General features: G+C 38.2%; 3 protein-coding genes across 8 annotated transcripts; 1 reads left to right on the top strand and 2 right to left on the bottom strand.

The window, feature by feature from the left end:
* Positions 1 to 750: 750 nt before the first annotated feature.
* Positions 751 to 13,488, bottom strand: LOC122536378 (discoidin domain-containing receptor tyrosine kinase B-like). Of its 3 annotated transcripts, none has more exons than XM_043668703.1 (7): positions 12,942 to 13,488; positions 5,287 to 5,453; positions 4,951 to 5,056; positions 3,807 to 4,032; positions 2,976 to 3,123; positions 1,571 to 1,869; positions 751 to 1,439 (listed from the first exon to the last, which is right to left on the bottom strand). In XM_043668703.1, exons 2-7 carry the CDS (start codon positions 5,369 to 5,371, stop codon positions 1,194 to 1,196), a joined length of 1,110 nt encoding a protein of 369 aa, XP_043524638.1. In that variant the 5' UTR covers positions 5,372 to 5,453; positions 12,942 to 13,488; the 3' UTR covers positions 751 to 1,193. The 3 variants fall into 3 exon arrangements, with proteins under 3 accessions (XP_043524638.1, XP_043524639.1, XP_043524640.1); XM_043668704.1 differs by lacking the exon at positions 12,942 to 13,488 and adding an exon at positions 7,001 to 7,670; XM_043668705.1 differs by lacking the exon at positions 12,942 to 13,488 and adding an exon at positions 5,840 to 5,858.
* On the bottom strand, positions 7,766 to 11,295 carry LOC122536377 (exopolyphosphatase PRUNE1). Of its 2 annotated transcripts, XM_043668701.1 has the most exons (6): positions 11,159 to 11,295; positions 9,863 to 10,104; positions 8,880 to 9,151; positions 8,522 to 8,763; positions 8,271 to 8,432; positions 7,766 to 8,190 (listed from the first exon to the last, which is right to left on the bottom strand). In XM_043668701.1, the coding sequence occupies exons 1-6, from the start codon at positions 11,192 to 11,194 to the stop codon at positions 8,005 to 8,007; spliced, it is 1,140 nt and encodes a 379-aa protein (XP_043524636.1). In that variant the 5' UTR covers positions 11,195 to 11,295; the 3' UTR covers positions 7,766 to 8,004. The 2 variants fall into 2 exon arrangements, with proteins under 2 accessions (XP_043524636.1, XP_043524637.1); XM_043668702.1 differs by lacking the exons at positions 9,863 to 10,104; positions 11,159 to 11,295 and adding an exon at positions 9,658 to 9,728.
* Positions 11,531 to 16,564, top strand: LOC122536379 (pleckstrin homology domain-containing family J member 1-like). 3 transcript variants are annotated; one of them, XM_043668706.1, is made up of 5 exons: positions 12,642 to 12,768; positions 14,490 to 14,582; positions 15,573 to 15,728; positions 15,845 to 16,045; positions 16,370 to 16,564. In XM_043668706.1, the coding sequence occupies exons 1-5, from the start codon at positions 12,651 to 12,653 to the stop codon at positions 16,543 to 16,545; spliced, it is 744 nt and encodes a 247-aa protein (XP_043524641.1). In that variant the 5' UTR covers positions 12,642 to 12,650; the 3' UTR covers positions 16,546 to 16,564. The 3 variants fall into 3 exon arrangements, with proteins under 3 accessions (XP_043524642.1, XP_043524643.1, XP_043524641.1); XM_043668707.1 differs by lacking the exons at positions 12,642 to 12,768; positions 14,490 to 14,582 and adding an exon at positions 11,531 to 11,654; XM_043668708.1 differs by lacking the exon at positions 14,490 to 14,582 and having other exon boundaries at positions 12,636 to 12,768; positions 16,370 to 16,563.
* The last annotated feature ends 491 nt before the right edge of the window (positions 16,565 to 17,055 follow it).

Raw genomic sequence — 17,055 nt, 5'->3', positions numbered from 1 at the left:
CCAAAATTTACCTCGCAACGCACCAATCGACCTAGGTCACTGACGGCGAACCCTTTTCAGAGAAGTAGGTAAAATTTTGTTCGTTATTTCTTTTAGTACTCGCTCGTGGCTCACCAAGTCAGTGGCGTCACTTGGAAAGGGGGAGGGGAGGATGGTTAAAAACTACTTTTTTTTTTTCTTTTGGTTCTCACTTTTATAATCCTCTAAAAGGTTTACGTTTCCTTTCTGTATTTGACAACTTTTACTTTTGCAAGTGAAGAAATGCAAAAAAGAAATGTCGACGTCAAAGAATTGATATAAAAGGGGTGACATCGTGCCCAGTCACCCCTGCACTATACATTGGATATATATACTTTATTTCTTCATATTTTTTATTGTCTGTTCTCTCTTTTATTATATTAAAAAAACTAGCAAAGTTACCCATTCTGAGAATGGGATCTAGTATGTTTTTTAGTGCTATATAAAATTTTTTGGACACAACTAACTCGTATAACATTTAAGACTTAAAATACATAAGGGTAAATCCTCCATAAAACGCAATTATGCATTTTTATTTCTCACTTTTAAGCTCTAACCGAACACTTGTAATTTTCTTAACATTTTTTGAAAAGAGAGGTTTTTTGGAAAATAATTAAAATTCTTTTATATATATGATGATAAGTTTATAAAAATCAATGCGTGGGTCATTTAAAAAGCCTGCGTGGGTTATAGGTTCTCCATCATTGATATAGATAGTATCATACAAATGTAATAAATGTAATATATCTAATAATCTAGTAAAGTGTGGTACAATTTAAAACATAATTAATCCGACGTCACATTTCTTGCGTCTCTATTTTTCTGTTATGTTTTCTACACATTTGCGCCTTGCATTTTTCCAAATTGTCGTATTATTTATATATGCAGACAGAAGATATCTTTGCGTCAAACGAGGAGGCTCGTTGTCGGTATTTTTACCTTTCGATTTACATACGTATGTTCTACCTGAGCTGTATTTTGTATAGTAAAATTTGTTTTATGTAAACATAAATGTAGGCGTGTTTATTTCGACTCGAGCAATGTGGAGTGAGCGCCGACAGGCGACTCTCGTTTCAGCGGAAGTACCACGATGCAAGCAGATTTTGAAAGCGTCAACAGGAGTTAATCGCCAAAAAGTTAATCCTTTGATTTCTATGTATATTCGTATGTGCCGATTATCTAAAGTCTAAATAGAGTCTGCTCTTACCAGTGTAAAAGGTGATTTCGCTAAGGAGCAACCATTTCGCGGCAAGACTGAATTCCACTTTTACAAATTGCCCGATTTTCGATTCCAAAGGGATCGAGATCAGAACTGTCTCGGCAGCCGCCGAACTGACGTCGACCGGCCATTCCGATTTTTCTATCTCCGGCCGATAGTTCTCGCCGTCGATGGAAAACCAAACGCGCATCATTGAGAACGTCTAAAAAAGTAAAAAGTTGATTTAGGCGATGTGACGATTTAAAAATTGAAGAAAGGAAAGAATTTGAATGTTGAGTATGTCTGCGTGTGTGAAAAGAAAGGAACGAAGAAGAAAAATAGAGAGAAACGAACCTCGACGTGTAGTTGCGGTATACGTGCGACGTGTACAGTACAATTCTGAAATTCTCGTACTTCTTGAAAGCGAAAAACAATCTGGATCGTCGTACGGTCCGACCAGCCTACCCAATTCGTGTCGTTGACCGAGGAGGTAAGAATTTCCGAAATCTCGCCCAATATCCCGTCCGTCAGTTGACCGAGGCCATTTACGAGAAAGGAGTCTAGCTCGGTACCGTCGTACGAGGAATCTCGAACGCTTCGTCCTCCGGGACCGGGGCTTGATCCCTTGGGCGCGCTGTAACTCGCGACATATTCTACGAAAAAAATGATCGATGTTTGTACAACGTACAGTGAGGAACGAAAGTATTCGAACGGCATGTTAGAAAATAATTGATTATACAAAAATTGTATAATAAATTGCAATTTATTGAAACAAATTGTTTTTATACTATTGTGGGATGGTCAAATTCTGGGAACGGGCCCAGAACTTCTCTCCAGTGCCCGACGATTGCAGATATCCCAAGTGGTGTAGGATAAACAGTAGAGAAAGTTAGGCCTGGGACTTTTATCAAAATTCCTACAAATTGGGGTCTCAAGTCAGGATTCCTACAAATTGGCTCGTCCGGGATTGCTACACTATTGTATATACATTTGCTAAATATATGCAAAGTTGGAGAGAAATTAAACAAATAAGTAAACAAATTACATAGCATTTTTCACGGGTAAGTGCATGTAAGGCATAACAAAAATGTATTCGAACGCTGAATTATAAACACTATACATTGTAAACGCAAGACTGTCGCGAGGTCTAAATGTAAAATAAAAGATCTTCAGTGTGTTTTCAATGGTATTTGAGAGCAAACGGAACCGAAAGTTAAACGTTAAACTGTAATTCAAAATGATGGGTGGTAAAACATCAGAGGCAGGAAGATATTAAAATGCAATATAATCACATATATTGCATTCTATCATGACTATTAAAATTGCGTTCGAATACTTTTGTTATGCCCTGTACGTACTTATCCGTGAAAAATGTTATGTAATTTGTTTAACTATGGTATAATTTTTCTCCAACTTGGCATATATTTAGCAAATGTATATATAACAGTATAAAAACAATTTGTTTCAATAAATTGCAATTTATTATACAATTTTTGTATAGTCAATTATTTTCTATCATGCCGTTCGAATGCTTTCGTTGCTCACTGTATGTGTATATACACATACGTATACAGAATGAATAGAAATAAGGGTTCGTAACTTTTGGGGCAAACAGTACTCGCCGAAACATAAGAAAAAAAAAGTTGTAGTAAACATGGGTGGAAAAATTAATAGTTTCAGAGTTATAAACGATCTTTTGTACCTACAATAAATTATACGACAAATACACGTGTACAGATATATATATATAATTGCTCACGTTCCCACACGCATCCGTAAATTTCGACTCGCATGCAAACCGTCCGGGGATGTTGGCTGTAAGGTACAAATCGCACTTTGCTCGCGACAAACGGCAAGTCCAACTTCTGCTTCTCCACCAAGTAGGTATTACTGTTGCCTCGTAATACCTAAAAGAAACGTACATACCTAATATCTATGTCGACAGCATTGACAATCTCACCGAAGATGTCTCGCTTTGTTTTTGAGAACCGATCAGAGCGTTGGACTGTGTGTGTGTGTTTTTTTTTCTTTGAGAGTAACCGACGATAACTTTATTGTATCTTTCGAATTTCTCTCTGTCTTACTTTTTTTTTAGACATTTTAAACAGGTGCCTGAACAGTGTGGAAACTACCCTACACGTACAAGTGCACCCGTCCCTTCATTTACGTGGCACTCTTACGCGGTAAATTATAAGACTACGCGGTGCCTTTTACACGCGTAAAAAGCATTGATTTAAACATACAGACGTTAGAATCAGTCTTAAACAGTCGGTCTTAGCAACGGTATATTAATCAATACAAGGTAAGTAAGCAACGTTTTTACCGCTTTTACTGTTCAGATTTATGTTGTAATTTTAACCCAGATACGTTTAACAAACGTTCAGCTACACGAAGAGGAAGAGAAAATCCATGTTTTTAGAGATGAAAATAAAAATTGTGCCGACAGACTCTATTTACGCGATTTTCATTCACGTGGAAACGGATAAGTGGAGAAACGGGTGTGCTCGTGCATTCGATGCGAGACGACGATGCTCAAATTCGAAACAATGCGGACGACTTCTCCATCAACTTATCAACCACAGACACGAACTCTGTCACCCATCAAATTTTTATATTGATGCCATTTCGTGTCGCGCCAGTACTCGAGAAAGAAAGCCTCCGCGTACTCCTGACCCTGGCCATTCCCAAACCGTCCTTGAGTCTCGGTCCACGCTATTAGATGATTTCTGGTCAGATCGATCTCCAGATATTCCCGTATCGCGCTACTGATTTGCGCTTTTGGGCACCAAGCGCCACCATTCTTCTCTTGTCGTATCCTGCAAACGATAATTAATTAATAATTATCTTGCCAACATGTTCTTACCAACGCTGTGCTATAACGCAGTATGATACTAAACCATGTTATAGACCCAAGGGCGGCCTTTGATAAAATAGTCAGGGAAAAGCTATGGGAAACTATGGAAAAGGCAGGTATTGGTAAAGGCTTAGTGAACAGGACAAGAAAAATGTACACAGAAACAAGGAATAAGATCAAGGCGGGTGAAGAGGTGTCAAGGGAATGCTGGAAAGATAAAGAGACAGGGAGAAGAGAAAGAAGAGATAATGAGGGTCTGGAAAGAAGAGAGCAACAAAATAAACATGAAATAAAATGAAAAAATTAGGTTAAGATACTTAAGTAGACGAAAGAATAGCATAGTTAAGATAAATATAAGTACAGGACAAAGCAAAATAGGATACAAAAATATTACATGTAAAATTTAGGATAAATGCAATGTGAAATGTGCAACGTTAAGAGAAAGCAATGTAAAAACCAAAGTCAATTTCAAGGCCAAAGAGGCTGAAATAAATATATACATACATACTAAACCATATTGTACCATTTTATACTTAGATTCAAACTTTATCTTCGATACGAATAATTTTCATCTTATTAATCGTTTGATGCGGAAACGGTGTAAGTTAATTTTCTATCTATCTGATTTAACATCACGTTTCGAAAACTTAAAACATTCATTCTACATTGTGCACAAGTAGTATGAGGTACAACTTTGTGATGGCTAATTTGAAACAGATGATCTCTAACGTCAGTTTACCAAGAACTTTTGCTTTATTCCTACTATTTATTTGTTTTACCTACTTGACCGTTGGTAACAAAGTAAACCTAAAGTAACACAAAAATCACAAGTAACTCTATGGCGAATCAATTTCATCGTCTATCACCGACGTTTACGTACCTTGCGTTTTGAGGGCCCACCGATTTCGTTTCGTAGCTAGAAGAAGCAGTGATTGCATCATCTGGAATTTTTCCTTCTTCCATACCAAGCGGGAAGATGCACTGACCTACAAGTTGGAAAACGACACGCGTTATCTGTACGTATGTATACATTATCTAAATTATCTGACTGTACACCTATGTATTTTTATTCAATCTTTCAAACTCTTTCAAATTTTCTTTAACATCGCACGTGCAACAAAATCATTCTTCTTATCATCGAATCGTTACCCTTGTGTCAATTTTATTACATTACATAATTAATATAAGATTTTCTCTCTCTCTTTTTCTTCCTCACCGAAAACGTTCTTCGTTGAATTTTCTCCGTGAACAATTGTTGCTAGAAGCACTCCCAGTGAGACAATCGTTAGCATACACCGCATCTCGATATCCGGATCTTCTGTCGTTCTCGACTTCTTTATTGTTCATGATAGATCGAGTCCTCTGCTAACATTGTTTCGTTTTCTGAAACGGTAATTGTGCATTGCTCGACTGTCTAATCGTATACCTGCTGTAACTATCGATTACAATATTGTGTAGCGGGTGTAGCGATCGAATATCTCTTTTTTTTCCAAGCCACAGCGAAATTTTTATCAAGAGCGACGTACAGCTGCAGATTGTAAATGCTGTTGAGTCGAAATGTGGCAAATGGGTGGAGGAAAAAAAAAGAGAAAAAAGAAAAACATGCGAAATTGAAGAAGAGAGAAAGGGTTGCGCGATAACACGCAAGATTCGATACACGAGAGTTCAGGCATGTTCGATCAGGAAAGGAAAACGATCTGAAAAGAATCGATAAAGAATGGTCGATGATTGAGAGTGGGAAAAAAAAAAAAAAAAAACATTGAAACTACCGGCATCGCTATGGCAATAGCGTATGTATGTACGTGTAAACCGCTTGCACGGTTGGCAGTTCGCAACAGCAGCTGGCAATTCGCAGGTTGCCCGTTAATTAGATTCACCGATGGAAAATGAAGACAAAGAGGGTTAGGGAATGCGCACGGGGCCCTGGATGGGTATGCGTGCAACAAGTAGAGTACGATCAATACGAGCGTGCCGCAGGAAGGAAGAGCATGTCCATGTTTCGCTTGTCCGCTCCATTCACCTCGTTTGCTTGGATTTTTGTCCACCTTCGACAAACGGCTATACCACTTATCCGTAGTATCGTTTCGGTCCAGAAATGAAAACGTAAACGCAAGCAGGATGTTCCAGCCGATTTTTTACGTCTGTCTCTCTCTCTCTTTCTCTCTCTCTCTCTCCCTCTCTCTTTCGAACAGAAATTTCATCACCTTTCTTTCGCTTACTGTATTTACTTGCACGCGCACGTACACTGATTTTAATAAAATTCCTGCACATGCCCGATGTTAATCAAAGCGGGATAGCGAAGAGGATGAAAAGGATTTGATCTCGATTGATTATTTAAATCTCGCGACTCACGCACGATAAAGAAAGCTGAGATCGAGATGATAGATTTTTAATTCTCTGAATCGGTTAAATAGTAAACAAACTCATTTTCGCTCGGGTGATATCGAATAAGAAAAGAAAATTGAAAAATTGGTCGCGAAAAATTGAGATTGAGCGCGGAATGAGACACAATCTTTGCTTTACTTTCCTTCTTAATTCTAGTTTCATAAGCAAATTGCAAATGTGTGAATTCATAGTTTGGTAAATACAGGATTTAACGAGTAGTATAATTTTGATATTTTATATATACTTTTCACTCGTCGTTCGCATTTTTATACGATTAAATTTGCCACAAACGCACAAATGTCCGCAATATATTCACAATATGCATAATTTCATTTGATTCAGTTATAAAAAACGTGACGATAAAAAAAAAAAAAAATTATCGAATCTTTTCCACACCCATCGAAGTGTGAAATGGATCGTATCGATTGTAAAACGTGGAACTTGTACGTCTTCTTTGCAATCGATGCGACACGATACCTTATGTTTTGATCTCTCACATTTGACAGATTTATCAAAAAGTTGAAATAATATCGCCGGGTGCTTACCTTTTAAGGTCGACACTTGGCACCTGTTCCGTACACTGCATACGTGAAAACAGAGAGTTTCGAAAACCTGCAGAATTTTATCATCGTTGCAAAAACTAGTCGCGAGTTAAAAATGCACCAACTTTCGTAATTTCAATTTGCTCTTTTCTTTTTCTTTCTTCTTACTTTCTTTCTTTCTCTATGCGTCTATATGTTAACGCGTGTCCTAATTGCAGATGAGAGAAACGCGAACTTGCAAAATACGTTGCCACGTACACTGTACAATTAACAAATTATCCCACGTCCGGCCGATTTTCTGATTCCTTTCAACGAACGAGCTCGTTCCTCTCGTCGCGTTTTCTCGCGAAACGTAGTTCGATGCAAGCTCCACCGCGCTGGTCCAAAGCTTTAGCCCAACATCCATGGTATCGGCTTGTGATGGTGAGCTTGCTCCGAGATAGGAGAAGAGATGGAAAAGAGTGGGGTGAAAGGGGACACAGGGGAATATCCTTCCAATGTATTTTTCGATCATAGTGATGATCTTGATGCCATTGCAATAATATCGATACGTTTTGTATACGTTACACTCAGCAAAGAGCATAATTAACACAAAGAAAATTGAAGTAATCGCTATTAACTTGTAACCGTATCGATCGTTCTCTCTCTCTCTCTCTTTCTCTCTCTCTCTCTCTCTCTCATTCTCTCACTCACTGCAATAAAAGAAATAGAATAGGTACAAGGGTACAATAGAATGATTTTATAAGTTTATTTTTTATTAATAAGTATTAATAAAACACACAGATTACCTGTACCAATGAAAATGGTATTTCATATTTATCAAATTAATATCGAGTATCGTATTAGTTTCTTCTTCCGTGTTAATGAATTTCGAAACAATTTAGTTCAAAATAAGATGAATCGTTTTATTTCTTATTGTTTCTATTTTAAAGAAAACTCGAAAAATCAAAGTCTTCTCCTTTGCAAATTAACTAATGCAACTTTGTAAACGATTCTATCACGAATAGTTACTTATTGTTGGCACACTCCAACGAAACGACATGTCGAACGATCGGTAAAATCTGTTTTCTTGTGACGCATAAATTTTTTTGCTCGTAAAGAAGCAGAATAAAGTCTCCATCTTCCTGGTGAATTTTTCTAATGAAATTCAACTCGAGACAGGGTTGCGTAGATGCTGTCAGGGCATTCGTTATCTGTCGATTGTATTTGAATTGATGTATAGTCGCGTCTCTTAACGGATCAGGCGAAATAAAAATAGAATGACTATGCGAACCTTTTCTCTCAGTCGATCGGTGCCCAATGAAAAAATAGCGATATCTCGAGATACACTTTGCGAATCAAGTTTCAATCCTATTAGGATGACTAACGTAGTGTTTCTACATTTGGCAAAGTTTCCAAGACCTTCCAGACGACTGTCTTGCAAATTAAGGAAATCCTGAAACGTGATATCGCCCACATATACATATGTAGATTATAAGCAAACCGAAGAAACTAAAATTCATACAAAAAAGCAATAAAATATACCTTTACTAACATAGGCAATCCAACGATCGGTATTCCACTAGTCACTTTTAAATCTCTGATTAAAAGATCGTCGGTAGTTAATCTGCTAATGTCGGACTTTGCTTCGACGATCTCGTTAAATACTTTGTCTCTGTCGAGACTTAACGATCCGGCTTTTTCAAGAGCATTCGTCACTTCGACGTCGACGATAGTAGCACGGTTGGCCTCTTTTGCGAAATTACAAGTATCGATTAATATCGGACCTATCAAAGTTACAACAATTACATCGAGACCATTTTCTGATCAAATTGATGCTTGAACAATCTATTCGATTACTATTTCATCGAAGCGTGAGTTATTTGCTCGCTTGTTAACTTGCCTCTTAAAAGACTCGATATCTGCGAGTCTATCATATGTGGATGCTTATCGAACAAATTTCGCGCCACCAGTGTCGCGCAGCTGCCTACGCTTTCCAGATGTATTTCCCCGCCAGGCCATGACCATCGCTCGTCTCGCGGTCTGTGATCGATTATTTTTACTACAGAATCCATCAAGTACATGTCCTCGTCCGAAAGGTTATGATGATCAACAAGCACCGTTTCCAATTTTATTTTCGTATTTTCCTTCAATGCTTTCAAATCTATTTGATCCCTACAAAGTGCAATCATTTGTAATCTATACTGTACAGGGTCTCCCTACTTTTTTAATCGTAACTTAAAATAAGAAAAAAAAAAATAAATGTCGTACAAACATATGCCCAGATCTTCAAATTCGAAATAACAGTATAGTATAGTTTTCGCTTGGATGCAACATGAGGACAGATCGACAATATTTATTTAATCTGTTGAGCCTGGCAGTTGAAGTCGTTCTTTTTTTTTTTTTTTTTGAGTTTTCTGCAGAATGAATTAAAGACAGAGATTTTAAGGGACGTGCCATTGTCTAAATTAAATTTAATTAGATATAATTAGATGATTGTCCTACACGCTACAAGTGAGGCAATAACTAAATCAGCATTATTCACAAAAATTGATAGGTCCAGAAGGATTAATTCCTTGGTGTCCAAGATCACCAGATCTCACTTTTACTTGTGAGTAAGATTTACATGCTACACAAAAGTTAGACGGACAGCATATCCATGTCATAACATACATACGTACTCTTGGCCCCAACAGTTCCTTAACAAAGTATCTTTGAGCATATGTCTGTGTGACATTTTTCTCTTATTTTCACCCGTCAGAATCCACTGGTGAAGTTATACAGGAGTAGGGACACCCTGTATGCAATACGATTTACTTGCCAACGCAACTCGCATAGTCTTCGTATATTCCGTAACGTTTTCCGTTAGAAAATCTGGAAACTTACCGGAATATTAGCAAGTCGGACGGTATGTTGTGAAGGTCGAAAAAAAATACAACTTCGGTTTTCACGCGATACTCTCTCTTGGGTATATTCATTAACGGTATGGTTGCTAAATCTGTTTCCTTACTTTCAATTCCGTCCAAATACTCGGAGAAGGCTTGAATCAACGTCGATACGGCTGAATCTAAATCACAAGTTTCATTGCCCCGAACGATGCGGATTCTTTTGTAAGCCGACAGATTCAACTGGAATAACATGCAAAGTAATACTTCGTTAAATTTTTTTTTTTTTCAATACTTTTTCTACTACACGTGCAATATTATCCATCCGTCTATCTTTTTCATTTGTACATTTTTAAATTTACTTAACTTAACTAGATTTCGTCATTTGATCATCTTTGCGTATACTTGTATAAAGTAGCAATTTGTACGGATAAATAACTGGATCATAGCTTACGTTTTTCAACTTTATTTTTATTTTTCTACTCACAAAATAAAAAACTTATAATTTCATATCAGTCCTTGCTCTTTTCTTTTCTTTTTTTTTTTTTAAATGCAATAACACGTCGCAATTTGTTAATAACCAACAATTTCAATTACCTCAAAAATTTGGCGCGCAAAAGACGCGAAGTGAAACTATCCATGAAGCGGTACGTACAATTGCTGCCAACTGTAGTTTTATGTACATGTATATGTATGTTGAAATTATGTTGAAAATATTGTACAATTACTTTCAGACCTGAATACATTATGTATTAAAACAAACGTATGTAACTGAAGAATAATAATAACTACGAATAGGTATAAATAGGCGGAAAATTTAATTTTATTTGACGTTAGCTTTGTAATGCAGTTACTGTATAATGCAGTACAAGTATGTACTGCATTATATCGACATGTTGATCTACAAAGGAATAATTTTAATAAAATTAATAACCATAATGTATCGTTACGCAATAGACGTTAAACAAGATTCATTGTTTTTTTATCCCTGCCTTTTTTCTAGCAATGAAAATGTGTAAGTATACAAAGGTAGTGATTCAATCATCAATCGTTCAGTTACATATTAATCTTCTACCTGTCTCGTATGTTACACGTCTATTCTATGACGTGCAGTCGTTAAAAATGTACTGGACCGTGTGGTTAGATTTTTGCAAAATGCAGCTAGACAGGCAAGGGGTTTCGTAAGTACTCTGTTTATCCCTCGTTCAAGAGAAGCGAACGAATATCACGAACTTTACTTGGATTGGCATGATTTTATTCACTACAGCGAATTAATTGGAATAAAACAGAAATTTACCACGGCGGCTCTTGATGCAGATAAAAATGATTCCATGCTGCTTTAACACGTTGCACAATTTATTTACGTCTAATTGATCGACTTTGCGTACTGTAAATTCGTGCCTATCAATTACTGTGTTGTCCGGCTTTAAAAAACTGTCGTCGTCAGCATGTTCTATGCATAGACAGATACTTATGTTAAATGTAGGAAACAAGTTGGGAAAGAAACTATTTGACCGTGTGGGCAAATAAAAATTTATTTAAATTGATAATTAATATCCGTTCCGTTGGAGCAGTTGAAAATGCCGAGTATCGAAAAAACATGCTCGTGGATAGGGATTTTGTCGAGTGAAACTCGGAACTGTTCGTGTTTAATCGGACATCTTCGGAAATGGTGCAATCTTCACGAAGGATACCGAGATGGAACGAAACGAACGTATGGCAGTACGGCCACGGCCATTTGCTCTTTCCTTCGATAGTCGATGAACCTCGGCCGCTTGAAAATGCGAAATACGGTACACGTTCGTTTCGCTTTCAGTTCGACAATTATTTTCATCTGAAACTTTGACCCTTGACCCTCCGGGTCCGGTTCTGTGCATTCACACGTGTACTTGCAAGCACGTCCTTTCATTTTCACATCCGCACGTACATACATTATACATGACGTATACATGGTCATATGTTTGACGTTTGATTTGTGTTAACATTAGCTGTACCGATAGTGGTTTTAGTTCCAAAAAAGCACAAAATGCATTCGACGAGACGAACCACGGTGAGCGAGGAGGCGATACTCTCTCGATGATGGCAGTACGGTGCAGTAGATCTCTGGTCGCAATTCCATCGTTCGTTCTGTTTATTCTTCTTAACGATTGATTTACTTTTCGTTGTTTACTTTTCGATAAATTGATCAACGATTTGCTCGACGAGTAACATCCTTGTGTATGTAACGTATGCTGTCGCGACGATAGTGCTAAAAAAAAGAAAGAAAAAAGAGGAACGAGAGCATCGAGTGTGGTTATGTGGGATGGTCGGATAGGAGGGGAAGGGAGGAGCATGGGAAAAGAGGAGAAAAGAAAGTGCAAGGTTGCAAGGTGTGTATGGAGAGAGAGAGAGAGAAAGAGAGAAACAGGTTGATAACTTCGATCTTTTTGTACATATGGACGTAATCGAAATCGGGGACAAAGATCAGAGTAACTTGCTTTTCGTTTCACGTTCCATTCCGTGTTTTGTTTCCGTGGTTCGTTTCGCGTTTCGTTTTACGTATTTCGTCTCACGTTCCGCGTTTCTTTCCACATTTTGCGTTTCACTTTCCGCGTTCCACATTTCACAGTCGTTTCGTTTCGCTTTTTTTCTTTTTTTACTTTGCGAATCTGACGTAACACCGAACGAGATGCAACACACGTGTCGCTAATCATTTCATCTCTTGACAGATAACGAGAAAGAAGAGTACGTGATAAAACGCGGATAAAACGTGGACAACGGAGTCAGCGTGGACGGGCGTGTTAAACGCGATGCGGTTTAACAAGCAAGAACTGCTAACTCTGGCCACGCAACCTTCGCAGAAATTCGAGAAAGAGGGTATATTGTATGTACGCGAGCGTCAAGAAGGCTTCTTTCGCAGAACCGAGAGTGAGTGATTAGATTCAGTTCTTGAAATCAACTAGAGATATAACATTTGCGTATTTGATCGCCTATTTCTCATCGATTGAATTGTACATGTACATCTCTACCGCTCCGACTGGCGCATGTTTTTCTCTCCTTGTCTAAATTGTATGTTTTTGATCCTTGAAAAATAAACTCACGTGATACGCAAATTCTTCGTCTTGTGTTTAATGTAGAGCTAACCCATCATCCGTTTTCCAAAAGGAACACACAACTCGTGCATGACTCGTGTATCAGTTTCAGTTAGTTCGAGATTCGCACGGTGCTCGCGCTCGTACGACGAAGAACGCTCGTCAAGGTTCACCACGTCTAGATTCACGCGGCTGTCGTCACTGCCTTCATCTTCGCCGACGTCGTCGTTCTCTATCCTTCTCCGGCAGAGATTTCCTCCCCCTCCCAAGTATCGACGAACCGACGAGCGTCAAACGTCGCGATTCATTTCGCCGACCGTTTTCCTTCTCTCTACTCGCCGAGTACGAAGAATTTGTCGAGCTCTCGTGTAAATCTAGCCAATGTATCTCAGCATCCGATACCTTTCGTACATACGTCAAAGCTACTAAATCGCCCGAATCGAACATCTCTTCTCCCAGCTCTCTCTCTTTTCTACGTATTTACAATTTCATTACTCGGTATATGTACTTACAAATGCAAAAAAAAAAACACGCTTCATTCTATTGCTGTTGTTGCAGGTATATTTAACATAGTTTTGTGACTTTAATAATACACAGTAACAACAAAAGTGTATGTATGTGTATCTCTACTCTGTTAGCAAATGCAACAGCAAGTACAACAGCAATTGGTAACAAATTACGATTTTGAGACGGTGTGCCAATTCGTTTGCTAATTTTAGTTTCGACAAAAAGGAGAATGGTACACGTCGACGAAGATGGATGTCAAATGATATCGCGCGTCAACACGCTATTGTCCAATTGTTGAGTTTTAAGAGATATGCCATGCCATAAGGTAGTCGGAAACCGTGATTCTATACCTGCATTAAACGATAGATAAGAAATTTGATAGAAATTTTTCGCGTAGTTACTCGAACATTTACATATATGTATGTAAATATACATGTGCATATCTACATACATATATATATATATATATATATATATTTTTTTTTTATATGCATATACATATATAAACGGTTTTATATATTTATATACATGTGTATACAGTATGTGGCATCTTGTATTTAACAACGTAGATCTATCGTCAAATTTGTTTTCGTTTAATTCGTTTTCTTTTCTCGTTAGGTTTCACTTTGAAAACTAATTTTTGCGAGTCAAGCATGCCTTTGGAATTTCTGACGCTCGATGGAAGAAAGTCTCGTCGGACGTGTGCGCAATTAAATCGAAGGATGTTCGCGGTACAACAGCGGCCTGTTCGAAATTATTTCTTTCTCTTTTGAAAGCTATTTTTTCGAGAACGGTGAGACGTCGCGTACTGTAGTAGATACGATTAGGAATGCAAGAGATTGAGAGAAGGGAAAAATGACAGTGTTAACGATACAACCGATATCAACTTTTGTAGCATGCGATCTCATTTGCGAGACTTAAGATAGAAGCGAATGAAACAGCTTATAAAATGAAAAGACGAAAAGATACCATGTACAAGCCACGTCCGACTCTGCGTTCAGATATTAGAGCACGTTAATCAAGCTACCTGTAGCTACGTATAATTTCCAGGTACAGGTAAAAAATCTGACAGCAAATATCAAAAAGGAAAAACACATAAGACACTACGAGACTTCAGTTGCGTTACCGCCAGTACAAGTAAAGGTATATTGGAGTTTTTTTTTTTTTTTTCGTTCATCATCCAAAGTTTTCTCCCTCACCACTGTCTTTTAACTCGACCAATCGCGAGTATTAACACGCTTTTCGTTGCGCGCTAACTCACCAGTCGAATCGAGTCTAAGTCGGCTTCCGTCCAGCCAGGAGCCCGTTTGTTTTTTCGTTGTGTATTTACCGATAGAATCGGAGAAACGCTTTGCGCTTCGTAATTTTGCATTTTCTTTTTTTTTTTTTTTTTTTCCCCTCGATCGTCATCTTCGATCGTCATTCCTACACTCATCATTCGGACACTCCACCTGGTATTGTACTTACGTACGTACTTGCATTATGTGCGCGTCTTCTTTCACCAGTGTTCTCCATCAGTTTTTCTCTTAATCTTAATCTTCCGATTAGGAGGAATTACACCAGTCACGCGCTCATTTTATTTAAAACAGCTTTTTACATATTGTTATTATTATTATTATCACTATTATTATTATTATAACATTACATTGCATGCTTTTATAAATACTTGTAAAAATAAGTGTATGTAATGTGTATGTACGTGTGTATGTAAATACTTATAATACATTTCGCATGATTGCCTCGCTCGATATGGTTAGAAGTTGCATCTTTGGTAAAACGACCGAGTAGTAGTAAGCCAGCACCTTAGCTTGATCGTCTGATTTTCCATCGTTTCTTTTGCACTTGTCTACTTTTTCTGCACGCGTAACGTGCACACGTGTCAATAGAGAATGAAAGAAGTCCGTTCAAAGTTCCATTTGCTACTTTTGTAATTGTTCCTTTTCCATTCCGTCTGTGCTATCATATATCGTATGTATCTACGCATCTACCTCCGAGCAGTTTGTTTCTCCTTGAAAAGAAGAAAATAACCTCGGGGGATCGGGGGGGGGGGGAATAAGGGGGAAACGTACGTGTTCTCGAGCAGACGAAAACAGACTAATACGGGGTTGTTACCTTTTCTTTTCTGTTGGATAGTAAGTTTGGAGAGATGGTGCAGGTTACGGGGAAACCTGTTGTTTTATTTCAAGTCGCGAGAGCAATGGTCGGAGCCTCTGGGCGTGATAATACTAGAACAATGCTTCGTTCGCATGGAGCAACCGAGCAATCAGATCCCGTATGGATTCAGTATAGGTAAGCGCCCGTCTCTTCTCTTCGAGAAGCTACTCACTTACGCAACAACAAGTCCGCAATAAATGGAACGTCTTTGTAAAAGAGCAGCGTTGAGAAAAACGAAGGATTGATTTCAGTCTTCGACGGAGGTTTGTTCCAAGCGTTGGGTGCAAACTCGGCCGAGGAGAGAGACAGTTGGTTGCAGGCTCTTCAGCTTGCCAGCTACGAGTGCATGCGAAGTCAGTTACTGGCGCTGCAGCAACGCATAGAGGCGTTCAGCGGGCACAAACACGACACCGACATCCAAATGCTACGACTGCAACGTGGAATTTCGGCAGGTTCGCCGCCCTTTGTGTCTCCCTTTCTCTCAGCTATCAAAACAACTATCAGAGTGATTAAAACGACCACCTACTTTATTATAATCTTCCATGAAAATTTTATACATGTCTGAAAAATTTATAGATTTTAAGATCGTCAGTCACGCGTGGTTGACGCCGTCATCAAACGCCGTGTTAATAGAAGCTTGTGTAACTTTTTCTTCTCTCTTGCACTTTGATTTCTTCGCTACGAATATTACACTCGTTACTTTGCTCGTCGTTAATCAAGTTCTAGCGTTAATATTTCCAGTTACCCTGAAATTTCAAACTTGACACTTGTCTCAGATCCTGCTGAAATACCGATATGCGAGATATCGTTGGCGTGCGACAATCTCCTCTGCGACGGTCACGGCCGGCCACCTAACCCGGTTCTAGAAGTAGATGTGCAGGTGAGATGTTCGAAAACCTGGATTAAATACGCGCGAACGGAGGTGGTGGAGGTAAGTTTTCAGACAACCTAGGTCAATGATGGCGAACCTATGACCCGCGGGCCAGACACTGACCCACGCAGGCTTTTTAAATGACCAACGCGTTGATTTTTATAAACTTTTCATCGTATATGTAAAAGAACTTTAATTATTTCTCGAACCCCTCTTTTCAAAAAATGTTAAGAAAATTACAAGTGTTCGGTTAGAGCTTAAAAGTGAGAAATAAATGCATAATTGTTGTGCATCATGGAGGATTTACCCTATATGTACACCTTATGTATACATACAGGTATTTTAAGTCTTAAATGTTATACGAGTTAGTTGTGTCCAAAAAAATTTTATATAGCACTAAAAAACACACTAGATCACATTCTCAGAATGGATAGCTTTGCTAGTTTTTTATATAATAAAAGAGAGAACAGACAATAAAAAATATGAAGAAATAAAGTATATATATATATATATATATATCCAATGTATAGTGCAGGGGTGACTGGGCACGATGTCACCCCTTTTATATCAATTCTTTGACGTCGACATTTC

Source organism: Frieseomelitta varia, unplaced genomic scaffold (assembly GCF_011392965.1).
Source record: "Frieseomelitta varia isolate USP_RPSP 00005682 unplaced genomic scaffold, Fvar_1.2 scaffold_826, whole genome shotgun sequence".
Lineage (NCBI taxonomy): Eukaryota > Metazoa > Arthropoda > Insecta > Hymenoptera > Apidae > Frieseomelitta > Frieseomelitta varia.
Note: the sequence above shows the minus strand (reverse complement) of the source record. Positions and strands in the feature narration are given on the sequence as shown.